Source organism: Hetaerina americana, unplaced genomic scaffold, assembly GCF_022747635.1.
Source record: "Hetaerina americana unplaced genomic scaffold, ioHetAmer1.1.p SCAF_5, whole genome shotgun sequence".
NCBI lineage: Eukaryota > Metazoa > Arthropoda > Insecta > Odonata > Calopterygidae > Hetaerina > Hetaerina americana.
The window spans coordinates 104,896-125,237 of NW_027287095.1; the positions used below are offsets into that span (position 1 = coordinate 104,896).

The 20,342-nt window shown below is 35.5% G+C and overlaps 1 protein-coding gene across 1 annotated transcript; it reads right to left on the minus strand.

Moving 5' to 3' along the window:
• Window positions 1-2,041: 2,041 nt before the first annotated feature.
• LOC139694061 (eukaryotic translation initiation factor 4H-like) lies at window positions 2,042-20,198 on the minus strand. Its single transcript, XM_071592482.1, has 6 exons — window positions 20,125-20,198; window positions 19,642-19,759; window positions 19,344-19,551; window positions 14,344-14,616; window positions 12,332-12,579; window positions 2,042-2,799 (listed from the first exon to the last, which is right to left on the minus strand). The coding sequence occupies exons 1-5, from the start codon at window positions 20,154-20,156 to the stop codon at window positions 12,440-12,442; spliced, it is 771 nt and encodes a 256-aa protein (XP_071448583.1). The 5' UTR covers window positions 20,157-20,198; the 3' UTR covers window positions 2,042-2,799; window positions 12,332-12,439.
• Window positions 20,199-20,342: the final 144 nt, after the last annotated feature.

Here is a 20,342-nt window from a genome sequence, read left to right on the forward strand (position 1 = left end):
TCTATAGGATGCCCTACACGTGGACCATGTTGAGAGGCTTTCACAGCCACCTTTAAATTTTGGTTGGTAAAAAATCAGGTGACTAATGATGCCTATCTATGGGCGAGAACTTTTGAGACTACCCTTGTAAGAAAGGGCTGTTCATTATCACAAGGTGGTGAATTCATTTCATACCATTTTATTCATTTATTTTTCCCTCTTCTTCGAAAAATTCTTATCATACAAGCATGTGCCCACCACAGCTATCCTTTTGGCCACAATCAGAAAACATGATATAATCAATTACACATGCACATAATACTATTAGTACATTAGGGAGGTATTTTGCTATGGGGAGAAAATGAAATTGGCTTTTACATGAACATTTTTATTCATCAAAACTAGTTCTCTGAGAATCAACAAAATGTTTTCAACATGCATTAATGAGACAATTATTCAATTATTACTTTTATCAGTATGAAAATGATTATTTCCCAAGTCATCGAAAGGTAGCTAATTAAGCGGTGTACAACCCAATTGATAGGAATGAAAAAGTGGATGCTAGTGAGTAAATTAAAAAGTTGTATAAGAGGATGGGCAGTGGGTATTTGCCGGTCTTTCTCTCATACAAGCTTTCCTGCTGGTGGCTTTGACCTTTCACACCAAAAAGGAAAATTTAAGATAAAGTATGCATGGGAATACAAGGACACTGCGGGCCATGAAGAGAAAAGAGTAATACCATTAGCTGCTAAAAATTAATGAAATGTCTAGTCTACTACTATAAAAATATCAGTGCTATCCAATTTTTTTTACTTTTCATTATTGAGTTAACCTTACGAAAGTCACTTCTCATGCTACCCTTTTTTCTTTCTTATAAACTGCAGGAGATGCCACAACAGTAACTTTTAAGAGTCATCTGCTAATATGCATTTCATTGCAACAATTTCAGAGTGTAAAAATCATTCGCCTTGACTGGGTAGGATTTCAACCTGGATCCCTTGATGTCCAGCATGACAAAGGTGAATGATTTTTACACATTTTATCTTATTCTAATGCACTCAAAACATTCCTTTAATTAGCATATAACATGGTTGCCAGTCATTTTCTAGGACTATCATTCCCCAATATGCCTGCTTTTCCCAATGATCATTCTGTCCTGTGCCCTGATTTTTCTCCCATTTGGAGATACTAGACATTTTTTATTTGGATGAAAAGAAAGTGTTTGGCATGGTGGGAGAGGAGAGGACATTGTTGGGAGAAATCCAGAGGATGCAGAACTTCATGCTACTGGATTCACTGAGGTCAGTCCTGCTCTTGTATCAGCTTTTGACTGGACCTCCACCTCTGAAGGCCTATGACAACACAAATGACTTCATAATTAAAATGAACATTGCTTAAATCAGTAATACTGGGTATCCCTATCAATCTTCTAAATCAATTCTAATTTCAAATTCCAATTATCCAAAAATCGATCCTTATTCCAATTTATTCTCAATTTTTTTAAGAAAATATACTCTTCTCAACCTGACTGCGTGTCCACCATGTATAACATAGGTTATATTTCATCTTTAATGATATTACCCATAAGTATTCTTAAATAAGAAATCTCAAAAATATACCACCAGGGAATTCTAGATAACTCAGAATGAAATTTAAAACTGCAATTATTAATTATAAAGTAAATGCAAAATCATTTGGACTGCTAATACATTTTATTAAAAAAGTGTGACCAGCTAACATTGCACAAGTCAATCATGGTTTCATATAAGATCTTAAATTTAAACGCAGATTTCCAAAAGTAAAATGATATTAAGAACCATCAAGTGATTAATTAACCACCATGATAAATGTATTTAATCTATACTCAGAATAAACTATTAAAATAATTAATACCATGGCACGCACTAAAATTTAGTTCAGCTTCAGTGTTCAAGGCAGATACTCTTCAAAAATGTCATTTATTATACGGCATTAACTGATGACACTCCTTAAAAATGTCTGTAACTTTACATGCTAGCACAAAATTTTATGATAAAAGGGTATATAATGAAGTAGTCCCACAAAAAGAAAACATGCATTTATTAGATAGTGCCATTTTATGTACTGATATTTAAGCAAACATTTACAAGCATAATTCATGACCCACTCAACATATAATGCAAAACTGAGTCACACAAAGAAGTAGTTAAATGGTAAATTCAAAAAGTTTCTTTTCATTTCATTATCTAAAAATCCCACAAATAACATCTCTACAGGGTTTTCCCCTCCAAACATCCTGTGTTATTACAAACTTTCAATTATAATTATATTTTGATAACAAGTATGACACATCAAAGATGTGTGCAAGTAATCTTAAAACTCTGTCATCAGAAGTTTCCAGTAGCTGGGGCAATCCGGTGGGCTTCAGCAACCCACCATGTCATTAGTTCACAATGGGAGCAAAGAAAAATTGAGGTTCAGAAGGTTTCCACATCTCAAAACAAGCTTACACAAGAATAAAGTTTTCCAGAGAAAATAAAAACATCACTAAACCCTTTGTCTGCATCTGCAAAGTACTTTACTTCACCTAAATTTTGACAGTAATTCTAGGAAGAAAAGGGTTTGAAAAATGTTTTTACAATAATCTCTGAAAATTCATCAACATTTATTGTTTTCCTACACCATGTTACACCAAAAAGTGTTAGGATACCGAAAGCAGTTGAACATATAAGTTCACTGTACTCTGTTTTCATTCAGGTTTCTTTGGAAAGGTCTTCAATCCTCATTTAAATATGTTTTGGACGACAATTTTTCTGGGGTGGCTTTAATCTCTGCTGCCTCCTGAAATAAAAAATTAGGCTCGATAAGATTTCATCAGATTGCCATACTAGGTCCCTAACAAGTTACATGGCCTATTTCATTAATTTCTTTACAACTTAGCAGATATCCATGTAAACAATACCCAGCGAGGCCCTGCAAGGGCAAGTGACAAGGGATTTGGATGCAGACATACAGGAGGAGGGTAAGTCTGTACATGGGATAGGCCTGCAACTCCATTGTTTTGGTCACGTTTTTATACGCAACACAATTTTTAAAATTGACTCAGAAAAATAAACAATCACCCATTTTTTTAAATTAAAAATGTAACCATGAAGAGGGACATACTTTTTCACAACTAGCAAAATTACACAAAAGATTATGGAATACATGGTTTAAATAGTTTTCATGATAAATTTTAACTGGTACTTATTTAACAAAATTAGTACATTTGAAATTCTTTGCCCATTAAAATTTTAATACATGGCATGAACTTCCATGATCCTATTAGTTGTTTGAACTGGTTGAACAATTGGTTTGCAGATTATTTACCAAGCTTTCTATAAAAACGCAGTCCTTAACCCAATTTTCTCCAAAAATGGGAAACTAGACTTTTTTTTAATTTTTCCAACAGGGTGGATATTATTGAAGTTAGAAATAGAACGTATCCCAAGATTTCATTCCCCATTTTTTTAATGCATTAAAAAAAGAATTTCTATATTTTTCATGAATTTCCATATTATTGTATTAACTTCATAGTTGTTTAGGCTATAAAAATATAACTAGGGAACATTGTAGCCTCGTGCCACCTTTTCATCCACCATCTCAAAACCCCATAATTTCATCCAAGGAGCCAGATGAAGAATCACTTGAAGCCTCTACATTGGCAATTGAACCTTCATATTACAAATTGTCCTCTGTGTCATCAAGTTAATCAATATTCCACATTTATTAAAATTCTTTCATAACTCTCAAATTTCACCACGCTCCATTAAGTTTTGACCCATTCACAAATCTACAAAATGCCTCTCCCTCCTTTCTGAAGATGTCACTTCTAACTTTGTAGCCTGTATCCAACTGTTCCATTTCTATTTCATTAATCTATTAAATGGTTCAATAATGCAAGCATATGAACGTGGAAGCTGGACCATTAGGCCACCAGGAATGAAAGCTATTTGAGCTTTTAGTAGGCTGATTTTATTTTTCTCAGCCTCTGTCCTATGACTCCGACATTGATCCCATACTAGCAGTGTCGGTTTCAGGATGCCTAGACTGCACACTGCCTATCCTCAATTTCATCCGCCTTTCCAACCAGCCCTTACAATAAACTTGCACTAGCATACCTGTACACAGTTTCAAAGCATTCTCTTTTTCTAGCATTAATGACAAATTTATGCAAATTAGTAATCTTTATATTCTGTTGGCGTATTTTGTTCCGTTTTAGTTCTAGTCCCCATAAATAGGTATATTTCTCTTCATGAATCTCAAACGCCATGATGTAGATTCTGTAAAATCAGCAATGTCTCTGTTAGTACCCTTTGCTCAATGAATAGTCATTTTTGTGGAAACTGAAAATTCTGATTTTCTATTATCTACTATTCAAGTTTTTAATTCTCTTCTAGTTACGGCCATTTTGCAATTCCACGTCACAGGTTATGATTTTATTACGCATAGCTTTCGCAGTTCCTCTTTCTGTCTTTGACCAGTTGCTTTTAAACCTTTTAAATTGGCAGGAATCCAAAATTCCTCCATTGCCATTTCTGTTTTCCATGCGATTTATATTCACTCATAGCTTGAATGCAATATGATAGCTGAATCTGCATTGTTTTTTAACCATTCTCTACCATGAGATCTTGAAATAAAAATAACATTGATGATTTGAGAAATTTAAAAATGAGTAAAATATTTGAAAACAAAATAAAACCCTGCTGGTTCTATGATTTCGATGATGTCTAAATAAAATGATTTGGATTATCCATGATCGTAATTGCACAATAGGTTCATGGCCAGCTGGCAATGGCCATCGTTTTACTTTGTCACACCCTTGCAAATTTTGAACAGTTAACTCTCTAATAACAGTCAACAGATAGGGCAAATAATGCTTCACAGAAACACATTGGGCAATGAAGAATGCAGATTGGAAGCCGGCGTACACCCCTAGGAAGGATGCCTTAAAGTTGAGTGTCATACGATTCACACCCAAATGGAATCAATGATATCTTCAGCTTGTGCCCAATTGCATAATGCATGTGCACATTGGTTACATTGTAACTTTAGATGGCAGTATATGGGAAGTCATTGTACTTAAATGCTTGCTTTTTCAGGGTTAAGCAAAAATATATCATGCACCTCATTCTTTATAAGGAACAGAAAAAAATTATGGAAAGATTTATTCTAAACCACTCTTTTGAAAAAGTCAAAATGTGATGGAATACTTTAAAATATATATTAATATAAACCAGGAGTATACACAATGTCAACTCAATTTTGATTACTGGTGTATTAGATGCACCCCATATTTTAGCTGCATTTTCAGGTGAGAAAAGTTTGTTCTATACACCTGCGTTTCCCTAAAAACCCGATATTAAATTTTATAATTAGATACTGGGTTAGACAAAATCATACAGCAATATAGAATTAAAAACTCCTTAGAAATATGTTACTCACCAAAACTTTTATCAAATCTGACACGAGGAACAAAAACTGCTAATTGAACTTAGTAGTTTTAAAAGTTGCATCTCTTTATTGACAAACCACAATATTAAATACAGACATACGAGGTCTGTTCTTTTTTCTCTGTAATTTTTTTCAAAAATTATTTGTTTATTCGTGAATATCTATTTTGTCCCCTTCAAAGTAATCCCCATTAGATATCATACGCTTGTGCCAACGTTTTTTCCAATCCTCGGAGCACTTCAAAAATCATTTTTTGTGATTTTGTTCAACTCCTCCTTCGATGCAACCTTTATCTCATCAATGGTAGCGTAGTGTTTTCCTTTCATGTGCCTCTTCAGTTTCGGTAACAAAAAAAGTCACTGGGGGCCAGATCTGGGGAATACGGTGGCTGTGGCATCATTAGTGCGTTGTTTTTTGCCTAAAATTTGCACAGGGCATTGTCATGGGGCAAAAGCCAATTTTTTTTCTTTCACAAATCCAGGTGTTTGCGGCAGATTGCTTTGCGCAAATTGTGCATAACTTGCAGGTAATATTCCTTATTTACCGTTCTACCCTGTGGCAAGAACTCATGATGCACCATGACCCTTCAATCAAAGAAACACTATCACAAGCAAAAATTTCACATTTGACCGAACTTAGCGTGCTTTTTTCGGTCTTGGTTAGTGCTGCAGCTTCCATTGGGATGATTGAGCTTTGGTTTCCACGTCATAACCATAAACCCATGATTCGTCACCAGTTATGACCTTCTGGAGCAAATTTGGGTCGTCGCGGACAGAGTCCAACACCTCAATGGCAATGTTAATGCGTTGCTGTTTTTGGTCGCAACTGAGCAATTTTGGTACGAATTTCGCTGCGAACTGTGTCATGCCCAAATCATTGGTAAAAATCGAATGGCATGAGCCAATTCATATGTATATCTAGGTCCTCAGCAACTTCTCTAATTGTGAATAACGATTGGCCAATACTATTTTCTTCCCTTCATCTGTTTTCTCGGGTGTCCGGCATGATCTTTGTCGTTCACATCTTCTCAGCCCTCTGAGAACATTTTGTACCATCGATAAACGTTGCTTCAATCCAAGCCACCATATGCTTCTCCATATGCCACGGTCAAAACTCGGAATGCATCCTTAATTTTTCTTTTCACACAAAATTTGACAGAGATTCCTCGAACCACTTTTTGGAACAGGCAAAAATCGAAGACAAGCCAAAACACGTCCAAGCAAAACAGCTGTCAACAATTAACTGAACATTCAAAATGGCTGAACTTTTTGGCATAAGTAAGAGACATAAGTACCTACATACTGCCACAAAAAAATTGAAAATCAAATATACGTAACTTGTGAAAATTCAAAATTCTCAATACTTTTTGAACAGACATTGTAACTACATAAAAGAAAAAAGTCAAATGTAACTTAAATAGTAAAATAACCAGCAGAGAAGTTGCAATTTTGAACTCAAATTTCTTACTTTATTGAATTCCATTTAGGAGATTACAATCTAAAAAGGGTTTCAGAATAACATCAAACCTATGACTTTTAAATCCGATGTGATTAAAAAGAGCATTAATTAACGAATGAAATGAACAAAAAGGATCAGTGATCACCAGGCTAATTTAAATTAAAATTTGATCTGACTCTGAAGCATGTGCTTCTAAAGAGAGTATTGGGAATATAATTAGAAAGTTTAGAGGGGACCTCAAAAGGCATACTCCTATTAAAATCATTACATGATTTTTTTGGAATTAATTATTTCATGAATAATATACATAGAAAAATTACAAATAAATCTTTATTGCATTAATCAGTTTCTATTACAACATTTTTCTCTCGTGAAACCTCTACTTGAGCCTTTCATCAAATCTCAATTACAATTTAAATAGCAAGAGGGTAGTTTGAAAGGTTCTTGAAATCATCACCTTATGTCAATGCTATCGCAACGAGTTTCCCACACAGTAATATGTAATCCTTTATGAGTAAACACACAAAACGTCAGTGTTCTGGGAAGAGATCTATGGCGCGGACTCCTGTTGTTGTTCCAGTATAGTGATAAGTGATGATGGAAATAATTGAGATGATGATATTACATTATTACTTTGAGATAATTATGAGCAATGAATAAATACTTTGAAAAGAAAGGTATGAAAGCAAAGGGAATTCATGCAGACTTTCAGAGCACATTTAACTGCTGCCAAGAGGATAAATAAGTTTAAATTTGGTTGGGACAACTTAGAGGATGATCCAAGCAGTGGTCAGCCAAAATGTGCTTCTACCCCAGAAATTATTGCAAAAGTGCATAAAATGGTCATCGAGGATCACCAACTGAAAGGGCAAGAAATCACTGAAGCTACATGGATGTCATCTGAATGGGCATATCACATTTTAACAGTGGAATTTGACATGAGAAAATAATCTGCTCAATGGGTGCCATGACTCTTGATGGAGGATCAAATTTGCATCAGAATTGAAATTACCGAACAATGTTTGACCTGTTTTAAGAGCTACCAACAAGATTTACTGTGCCTGTTTTGACCACAGATGAAACTTCCACTGTCCACGGTCCACTACTATACCCCAGAGACAAAACAGCAGTCAAAGCGGTAGAAACGTGTTGATTCACCTCCACCAAAGAAAGCAAAGGTAAAACGGTCGGCCAGAAGTGCTTCCGTTTTCTGGGATGCGAAAGGGATTCTGCTGATTGCCAGTGGTCAAACAATTATTGGACAATACTATGCTAACCTCCTCGACCGCAAAAATACGTCAACTAAGATACAAATTGTTGCCACACCCACATTGTTTGCCTGATTTGTTTCCATCAGATTTCCATCTCTTCCCCAATTACACAATTTTCCTTGGTGGATGAAGATTCTCTTCAAACAAAGAACTAACAGCTGAAGTAGACGGGTATTTTGCAGGCATGAAGGAATCTAATTTTTGATTTGGGATCAAGACATTGGAACATAGCTGGACCAAGTGCATTAGTGCACAGGGAGACTAAATTGAAAAGTAATTAATTTTCACTGAGGTAAGTTGTATATTTCTATTCCATTCTGAGAACATTTCAAATTACCCCCGTATTTAACATATACATGTGATTACTACCATGATTAATAATAATTCAGTCATTGCCCAAGTTTGAACTCCCTCAAAATATATAATTTAACTAAGTACCAGGGTCAATTCATGGGCAATAGGTAGAAATAGAACCTTTGAAATCTAGATGCTGCATAGAGTATTGCCATTAAATAGTGTTCTTTCAATTCTAAATCAGCCGAGGTTACATTACTAGACTCTAGTTATCATAAAGTAAATTTCAACGGCCAAAAACCTATCGTGCAAAGAACTTGATAATTTTGTAGCATCTGGAAATAAGATTCAAGGAGGGCAATGCAATTCTGGAGAAGAAAAGATATGAAACTAGTGAGCATATGCTCAAAAATACCCCACGTGCTATGTTTAAAATGACCAGTCTGCAAAATGAGATCTTTATAGGCAACCTTCAAAATTTATGACAATCATTACAAAAAAATAAAGTGCTCATAAAAAGCTAATACATGTGTTAAATGCAAGTTGGAATACCAATGAAAAATGTTCACCTTAACATGCATTGTGCTATGCTGTTCATTGATGATTGATCAGTCACAGGGGTGTCACATTCGGCTGCCTTGCAGCCACATATGTAGGTAAATCAGTCTAGATAAATCAGGAACTTTGAAAGTTTAAGTACCCATTGATATATTTATCTAAACGATTAATACATTTATTTAAAACTGCAAAAATAAATGCTAAATCAAAATTTCATTTGTCATTGAAAAAGGTCAACATGGATCAGGGATCAAACAACAGTCAACTGGAATGAGCATTTTTTGGTATGCCAGAGATAAGATTTATATGAAAAATATACAATTTCTAGGGATGATTAGGAAATTCAGAAGTTAGTTTCTATGTACTCCTTCATGCACTACATCATAATAATATAACAGTCTGCCAATTTTTACAAAAATTTTCCAGCTCCATAAGCCAAACTTCTTTATTTATCTTACTGAAGAATGAGAACAAAGATTGCCAGTTAAAGCATCACAAGCAATCACCCCTTCAGGTAGCACCAATGAGGAGAAATAATTGTGAAAACTAATCAATGTGCACTGCATGTTATGTATGCTATCCGAGTTAATTGCTCAAGTCCAAAATATCCACTTTTCCAATAGAGAAAAATAGCTGCTGATTTTGCTGCAACTGGGGAAGGAATAGAAGTGGATAAGAACGGAGGGAATGCCGCTCGCTGGGACCAACATATCATCAAATAATCAGCATGCCATTGTATGAGGAATATAAAAAAATGAATGTCTGGCTACAGAATCAAAAATGGCAGTGCAATTAAGCCAACCCCTCCTAACAACATTACATGGAAGCAAAACACAGGTATACCAGAATAAACATAAATATCAAATGACTCCAATGGGTATGACATATTTTCAGAGAGTTTGCGGTGAAACTAGGAAGAAGGGTAAGGATTATGTGAGTTTTGAAAGAATGTGGCTTAGATGCAGTGCTACTAGACTAGTGTGAAGAAAGTGCTCCACTGGTTTGTGTCATGTTGAGAGAATGGATGCGCATGAAATCACGCAACTCATATGCGAGAGAAGAGAACATGGTTGGAGAGGGAGGAGAAGATGGTGAAAATCATGTTTGAATGCTATTCAAGAAACTCACAATACAAGGAATACAAAGTCTTTTGAACAGAAGAGCCCGACTGAAACATTCTACAATTTGATAGAGACATAATACTTATGCAAAGATATGATGGTGGGGATGATAGTAAAAAAGAAGTTAATTTCCTGAAATAATCTAAAATCTGCCCTTTTTAGATTTTGCCTACCCTTCATATTATTCCCTAACTGATAGAAAATAGCATGAAAATCATGTAAAATACTATCAACTTTTCACAATGACTGTTGAATGATCAATATTTTACACCTTTTCCTCTAAAAATCTCCTTCCTCAATTTTTCCACCTTGGAACTACTTCCTACAGTTACATCAATCCGCTTCACCATCCTATTCAGTCCCACTCCCAAGAATTTGACAATAAACAATTTCTGAAACTTTTAGATACTAGTTTGTAAAATATAAGCCAGGCTTCCAAGCTCTCAAGACTTTAATAGGAGAAATACCTACCATGTTTTCCAGGGAGAGTGATCTGCCTTTGACCTTTCTACATCCATTTACCATAAAATACCTTAACTCTGTCTTATAACAGACATATAGACAGGGAGGATAAGAAGACTTGACTATAAGCTGGAATTCGCTTGCCATTTCTCAAGGAATGATCATCAAGTCTTGAGTCCTCCCTCCTGATTTACGTTATCTACTCCCCAGCAACCCTTGAATAAATCTAACTTTGGAATAAACGGACTATTGAGTAGAGGCCCTGTTCTCTCTGCCAAAACAATTTTCACCCAGTTTAATTAATTCTTCAGTCATCTAACAGTTTTCTTTCCCTCCTAAATGAACCTCTGGCTGAAATATGTACTTGAGCAATGTTTCTCTTCCCATTATTAAACATGGAAGAGAAACCTTCCTGCCATTAGTCATTATTCCAAAAATGCTGGTCACATGAAATGATACCTCAAAACAAAGCTGCAAAGCCTAAGCAGTACTTATCATTTCTTTAAATAATGGCTCCTGGATTATAATGACTTTCCAGCAGTCAAATTCACTATCTTGAATGTTGATTCTACAGCTATTTCACATTCACTATTCCACTTTTCACCAAATATAGGCTTTTATTGCTTCAAAATTTGTAATGCCAAAACAGTCTCTCTAACAAAAGCAGCTCCCTCAGCTTTCAACCAGCCATTTAAAAATGAATCTTGTCATACTGTTGTCCAAAATGTCAGAAAGTCTGATTTTTTATATTTAACGAAGGTTCTTGCATTACGCACTTAAATATTATAGCATACTATCAACATATACGTACTATTGTGTGGAATAATACAGTAAAACCCCATATGTGCACTTTTATAGGAACCACAGAAACAAATGTAAAATGTGAAAGGGCAAATAGTGGGAAAAGGAGTATTTTTCACTCTCAAAAATTTTCTTTTTTCACCTTGTCTTTCCAATTCCAACCAGGAGGGCATTTATCTTCTGGAGTAATTGAGGAAAACTTAAACACCAGAATCTGAGCCACCACAACGTTTAACTACTGTAAACAGTGGCCCAACTTCAAAATATTTTGAAGAAATTAAAATACTTTTTGATTCAATGTAGTTTTGATGCAATAAAGCAAGCTTCAAAACATTTTACCATTCAGGACCCCATTACTGTTATATCTGTTGCATACCGAGGTCGTGAAAATGTTCCCAGTTCTCTTGTTTTTCAAGCTTCATCATATTTGGGTCAAAGTCATTTTTGTTCCTCATAATTGCAATTTATGTGAAAAATGCATTGTCTCCTGCAGGTGTTCTTCCAATGCATAAATTGCATAGCTAACCCACCGTCATCCCATGTATTCACACACTTTTGATAGATCGCCAGACTGAGATGATGAGTTTAAGTAGTTCACATTTCCATCACTAGTTCATTTCCATTACCATCCCGCTACACTCAAATTCTTTGCAAAAACTGTTCACATTACTGCTCTCCCTTGTCTTTTGTGGGTGCATATGTACAAAACAAAGTTAAAAATGTTTTTTATAAAGGCTGAAGGAGGGTTCCACATATGTTACAAAAATAGGAAATTGTATGGCATGTGATAGAAATATTGTAAATTGTTGGAAAACATAAATTCCCAGCATGCAAATATGAGTTTTTGACTGTATTTGTTTTTGGCAGCCATTCCAAGAATCATAATGCAATCTTATTTCCAAAATAGGTACTCACCATATGTGATTGGTGGGGTTGGGTGGATTGTTATGCTGTCACTGATAAACAATCCCTGACCCTACCCCACCAGCTCTGCCAACCCCTAAGCTTCTTTAACAACACTTCTCAATTAGGAGGAAGCTTTTCTTCACGAGGCTTTGCTCCACCAAATATGGACCTACTCTGACTCGTCTCAGCAACTTGATTAAGGGGGTCAGTAACAGTCCTCTTTGCTAATTTTAATCTTGGCCTCTCTGATCCATCTGCTATAAGTAAAAGAAAACATTTATTAAACTTTGAATAGTATTAATAGAATAATTTCATGTGAGCTATGCAACTCTGTTCATATTCACTACTCAAAAAGAATCCAGCAATTATTTCACTGCAGTACTGCACAATTAAGAAAAACAATTAACCTCTTACTCGCAGTACCCCACAAATGGGAGATTTCTGCCGGGGAAATATACTGCGCATAGGGATGGACAGTTTCAGCTGGTATAAATGGTCAATTTTTTTCCCACCATAGAGATCAAGGCATTTTTAGATCAATTAACTGTCCCTGGAACCCCAGTAGTCTAGTTACCTTCAAATTTTGTGGTACCATAGTATGTCATAGGCTTTCTCCAGAATGAAGATGGCAAAGAAAAAATGGTGTGTTGTCAAAGAATGGATGTTTCCCGTATGAGGTTATCCACTTTCACAAGGTGATTTATGATTAATCTAACTTGCCCAAAAGCCACATTGGATACTTCAGAGGAGGTTTGCCACTCCAAGCACCACAAAATCCACCAATTAAACATCCTAATACTTCACAAGGGAGATGTTTATGAATAGGGATAGCTTCACATTCTCTACAGGAAAGAGGTCAGCTACCTGCAGGCCAGATGTTTGAGGTGACAGATAACATATCAATGATCCCTCCAGAATAGTCCGATCAAAGGCATTGTGGACGCTGTCTGATGTGGGGGTGTTACAGGAGTCTGCAATGGTGGACTTCAAATTCCACAATGAAAAAGGTTGATAGTAGTCTTTGTGAGTCATTATAAAGAGCAATGAAATGCCTCTTTTTGCCCAGGAAGGAAGCAGGATTTTACAAGTATCTGGCAGAAGAGCTCACTAATTCCCTGACATTAAATTAAATCCCAGAGGACATTAAATATGTAACACCTTATTGTTATACACCTATATGTACTGTACAGGCCCTTCAAACCAAAAACCTTTGGTCAGCCTAAAAAGGACCTCACCACTCCAGCACGCAAGATTTTTCAACAGAATTATTAAAATTACCATTTTATTAGTCTTCCCATACTTGGGACCAAGTTAAATTGCTTACTTTTTAGAATAGGACAGTACTCAAAAAGAAAAAAGTCTCATAAACAAATGTGCAATACAATGGATAAGATACAAATGACAAAAAATAGTAACTAAGGGTCCAATTTTGTGAATATGAAGCATTTTACATGCCTTATCTTAAGTAATCTTTCCTCATTTTAATGCCCAATACAAAATTTGATGTCAGAGAAAAAGAGATTCAAAGTTATAGAAATGTGCTGGTACATTAGAGTATGAAAATAAAATGGATTGGCAAAATGAAAAATTACTTCCAAGAGTGGACGAGGTCTATGGAGGGCCTTTACGAGAAGAAGAGGGAACTCATTGGACATGACAGTTTACTGAAGACTATAAATGAGAGAACTATATAGAGGAAGTATTGCAGAGAAGGTCAAGGATAAATAACAATAACCAGGTAATAGAAGATTAAGTTGAAGGAAATATGACAGAATGTAAAAATAGGCAGGGAAGAGCACATGTAAAATAGTTAATACCAAACAATTCTTGCATGGAGAACCCAATTAGGATGATACAATTTCACTGGTTCGATAAGATCGTACTTTATCACAAAATCCTCAGCAAACCCATAAAATCACTTAGGATAAAAATGAATAATTTAACCTTGTCACATTTTCCATTTGCTAGACACCTAATACATAGAAGTGATCTAATTATTCCACCAAAATTGGAATACTCACCAGTTGGCGGTGGAGGTGGAATATCAACAGGTGATCGTAATTCCTGAACCCCTCTTGGAGGACCACCGTAGCTTCTTCCTCCCCCATGACCCAAGCCTATTCCTCCTCCTCGATTCCTCTCCCTGCGCTCTCTTTCCTGCTCCTCAAAATGACCATAGCTGCCTCGATTACCACGCTCTGTGAATCCAGGACCATCTCTGGTCATGCCACTCATTGGCCTCCCACCTCCTCCACCACCACCACGCCCTCCAAATGAACCACCCCCGCCACCTCCTGAAATTGAATAAATGCTACTCAATAAAACATATTTCTATCTGGCTAGAATATAAATATAGACTGATAATACAAAACATAAATATGTAAATAACAAAACTTTGTTACTTTAAGGTTATATCAGTAGAAGTGGATTCTTTTCGGGACAACTACCAGACCACATTCTTTATTTCTGCCAACATTTTAACATCTAGGCACTTATCCATCATTTTACATACCCTGAAGTTGACCAATGTGTTAGAAGTAAAAACATTGGCAGACACAAAGCGCTTAAACTAAGCTCAGAGTAAAATCGATCCATTTATGAGTAACTCTCTAATAGGCATAATTGTTAAACTGCACATCTTTTTGAAGTTAATTAATATTTTTATATGTTATCACTCCAATACCAACTAATTATTCACCACTTCTCACATTACATTCTTAGCAAATGAAAAATAAAATTTGGCATTTAGATATTTAGACAACTGTAAGCATATATTACATATTAAGAATAAACATCTCAAATAATTCTACGTGATACAAGAGAATTAATACCATTAGATTTTGATAATTATTTTAAAATCCTCAGCAAAAAATGTTAAATATTATATGGGCACACCAAGGCTCAAATCTTGTTCCAGTTTTTGACCATTGAAATTACACTTATATAAATTGTTATGTCCCTAACATGATTATATTTATTAAATTGTATTGTAATTGTAAAATTTGTTAAATTGTATTGAAATGCACATTAGCGGATGACTCCGTTAAAAGTTACTGTTGCGGCATCTCCCGCAGTTTCTTTGGAATTTGTCAAAGTGAAAACACCATAAGTGTTTAAAGTTGGCTTTAACCTCGTGGACTGTGGCGCTTCGCGCACGACTACGAATGCCTGTGACATTTTATGTACGGTATTTTGTCACAACATCTTGTTCCTTTAAAAGCCCCAAAATTTCAGAGTTTAAGAGGACGCCTCGGTAGCTTAAGTGGCTAAAGCACTCGACCGGATATTGAGGGATCTGGGTTCGAATCCCAGTCAAGGCGAATGATTTTTACACTCTGAAATTGTTGCATTTAAATTGTATTGTTCCCATAGTAAATCATATGAATCAACAACTTTCAAGAACAACAAAAATTACGAATGACTTATCCAATTCCCTAAATTAAATTATGATATTACCACTTAACTATGAATAAGAAACTATTGTTTCGCTGACAAATTTCATTCAATGGATTTACATGCTTAATGAGAAGATATGGGTTTGTTAACCTCTGCTATAAAATGAGGAAAAACAAATTTCAAAAAATAATTGAGGAGCTCACTTAAAAAAATGAGTGAAAGGGTTTCTTTTACCTTCCTGTCCATTTGTTAAAATAAGATGCCTAATTTTGGAATGTAGCAAAGAGTAGAATATATTTTCATGCACAGTAGTCATGTATACTTTAGTTTATTACACTAACGGCACAAAACTGTACTTGGGTAACACAAGTGATATCAAAAAGATACCCATAGCAGTGGCACTGTCCTAGCCCAGACACTGATACTATCATCAGCGAGCGAAATGTCTTCAAATCATGCACATCATACTGCACCCTTGGTTTATTATGAAATACAGTTCTCACTGCGGCATTCAACACAACATTTATGATCAGTTGATAGGTCATATCTCCTTGATGGACTGCAGTTAGCAAGGTATATCCTTCACAAAACTTTATGAAACTACTTTAGTTGTAATGTGTCAGGAGAAACTTGGAAACTTTCTGATGCAAAAGTTCAATTTAGAGGGCTCTCCCTATTATGATGTTTATTTCATGCATTGATGCCTTTCCTCCATCACTTACACAATGTCAAAGATCTGATTACAGGCCATAAAAATACTGCCTTTCTTGGGGATACATACGGTGATCTTATTCCACAGAACTGGTACCAGCTTGACTCGCTAATTCTTGGGAAGTATGTGGAAACCACAGAATAGAATGTCTCTGACTGCTTAGGGATAAGACAGCAACTTCACCTTGTGAATAGCTGTTTTTGCATTAGCTCATTGTTAGTATAAGGTACCAAAGTAATCACAAAAAGGTCTCATCTGACAGATAGAGCATTGTCAATTGCTGACAGGTTCTAAAGGCTTATTCAGAAAATAATACTACAAATATGTCCATTGTAATAATGTTTACCTATGAATTGAGCTTGCTAAAGCACATGCTGAAAATTCATCCATTTCACTTACATCATTTAGCAGAGTACCATTAAGAATTTATTAATGATTTTTCAAACCTTTCACAGATTTCATGATTAATGCTCAACAAGAGCATTTCACTGTTATGGTGTATGTGAGTAGACAGTGCAGGGGAAAATTCCACTGGATGAGGATACATTTAGGTTTCAAAGAAAAACTTGTCCAGGTAAATGCCATTGTACATTGAGTGCCAATAGTTTCTGGACGAAGAAAAATAAATACAATTGATAGAGAGTTTGGCCATTTACTTCATATTACAAATTAAGAAATGCTTCTGATTTATGCATTCTAAATAATTACCAAGTGCAATTTGAAAAATTTGCACATTTTCCCATTCTGGGGTAACATACAACAGCATTGGATCTTAGGAATACCCTGCCATTCTTATTATGAACACTTTCAATATATGGAATGAGGTGACAGTGTTCACAAAAAATGTACGAACCACGCACAATTTGCTTGAAAAGCTTGAAGTTTTCAGAGGATTCTTTATGAAATATGTCCAATCTAAAAATCACACGAGAGAAAAATACTTCTTGCCATAGTTGAAATCCTTCTTATAAGAAAACAGAGGTTATCATAAGGGACGTAAATCAAAAATCCATTACACATTAAAATCACCACATAAATTTCCCCATTTTTTTAATTTAACCAAAAAGACTTCAGCGATGTGTGCCATTATGAAGGCCTTGACAATGGCATATGGGAAAGTAGCCATAGTGGCAAACCACCAAGAATTTATTCTTTTGAATAAAAGAAATTTACAACTTTACTCACTGATTTCAATTTTTGTAAATAAACATAGATATCATCAGTAGTTGATCAATAAGAAAGAACATCATCATGAGTAGTTGTACTTTGGGTGTGTTACACCTCATTAATTGATGGAAATTCACCAGGCTAAAATATCAATTTACATGTAGGAATGTGGTTTTACAATTGGAAACCACAATCATTCTAGGTCAATTGAGACTTTCTCACATCTGCACTTGTGCACCATGTCACTGGAGCTAGAACTGCTAATACCACTCAAACACAATTAGAGTTAATGGGATTGGAAGTTTTACATGGTTAAAGATATAATGGAGCTACAGCAATTTTAGTTATTCAAAGGAATTCAGGTGACAACCCAAAAGGATCAATGACCAGAGTAAACAACCTAACAATTAGTTCTATAAGAGATCTCACCTCGAACCTTGCATTTTGGTATGTGATACCAACCAGAAGTGAACCAAAAACCATGCAGCTAGGGTGTAGCCGAGGTTACTGTAATACCCTGAGGCATCACCCAAATGTGAATTTGGATCCTCTGATCATATCTGAATACTACACTCACAAGCCGAGATGGCACTATTGTGAACCCTAAGGCACTTTTTTAAGTGGATCACAACATAAAGCAGACAAGGAAACTAATGACTAAACAGAAAAATTATAATTGCCTGAAGTGTTGAATTACAAATACTACAAATATCATTTAGCAAAGTTCTTTCTTATTGGGATTGCTTTATTCCCTTGGGTCGGTAATAACTGGCTTCTAGGTCCAACATTTGGCTACTAAGCTCTGTGCGAGAATCAAATCAAGAAACCACAAATCAGGAAACAACTAAAGAGATAAGTTTCCTTTTTAAACAATCAATCATTCAACATTGAAATTTGCTTACAGCACATGACAGGTAGGCTAAATTAATTTGTTGTGAACCAATACAATATTTTTAAAAAGAAACCGATACAATCTTTGATTTGTAATTACACTAAATTATGACCTCGGGAACTTATACTTCCAACTGTACACAAGCAACTCTGACCACTAGGTTTCCCTGAGTAAATACGGATATTCAGGGGAAAAACGTGCCCCTCTTTCCGGGATGCGTGAATAAATAAGTTTGACCTATTAATATTGACCTTGGCATAAAGGACACATTTGTATACCCTCTATAACCCCATTAGTAATAGACACAAACGACCACATTCACTCAACGTGATTTGCAAAGCATTATAATTGCTGAGAGTGCTAACTCTAGGAGGAAGAATATGATTGCCGATCACTTTACTCATATTTTTGCCGAAACTGTGGTCTATGGGTTCCCAAACATTACAATATTTATAATTCGACGAAACCGCTTCGTAATAAACCAAATTTGAATTATCGTAGTACCTACTGTTCAGGTGTGTAAATAGAAAGTGGGAAGGAATAATAACATTTGACGGTTAGGGAAGGCCGGAATAAAATACTTTGCGTTAGTTTGGTTCACTATCGTAAATATAATTGCATCATATTTCACTGCATTACTTCACTCACAAAATAACCATTTGATTTCTAACAATAAACAATGTTTTAATCATCGACGCACAGCACAAATGTAACATTATAATGGTAAACCCAAATTCTTCAACACCGCCTCTGACAATAATGACACCCCCATTATCGCTCTATCACTTTTGACAGTGAATCACTGTCAGTTGCAGCCAATACAATTGTTAGAGATTCTTTAAGTTGGGACTTACCTCTATTACCTCTCCTATCAAATCCACCACCACGTTCACCTCTCTTTGCTTCCGCCAATGCAACTTTTACTCGAGTATCTTGGTTGATTTCAATTAAACCATTTAGTTCAAGAGCTTCTCTGAGACTGTCTACATCCTCAAATTCAACATAGCCGAATCCTTTGAATTTGTCAGTCTCTTTATCACGCACAAGACGAATGTGTTTCACCTGGTGGACAAATACCAACACAGTAATTTCGTATTAAGTTAGGCTGTTATAAAAACACATGTTGCCATCTCCCAGAATGATTTCCCATACCCGTTGATTAATGAAGATTTTAGCAATATCTCCTTCCAAAACTCGCTCTGGAAGATTACCAACATAAGCAGTAAATGGACCCTCGGTTGGTAAGGCTCTTTGATTCCATGAGCCACCCCTGAAAATAGCACAATACTATTACCATAAAAATTGCACACTTTCTGGACAAATACTACAACAAATACATTGTTCACAATAAAAAAATGGACAATAAAGGTTCACTAATATCTATTTTGCAGCTCTTACGAAAATTCTGGCTGCATTTCTTTAAAAAACCTATACAAATGCCATCGTACTCTTTGGCTGCACGTGAAAAAGATGCCTGCGGTCGGGGAATCAGAATTGGACAGCATTACTCATTCTTTTATTAAGTATGCCATAATCATGAGCAATCATAACGCATATGACGTATTCCTGATTATTTTAATGGTGAAAAATGCGTGAGTAAATGCCAACTGTCATGGTAATCGGTTATTTACTTACCTAGCATCATCATAATCATTTCTTCTCGCCATATTTGATGCGACGATTACGCCTGAAAAACAAGTAAAAATCAGCGCCTGCTGCAGTTACCATTTGGAGTTAGCCTTGGTTATTCAATCTTGTGGATTTATGGACATTATTTGTAGTCCCTTGGATGAAATCTATATCTGAGTAAATTTTAAGTTTACTGCCTTTATTTTGATTGGATTTTGTGTGAC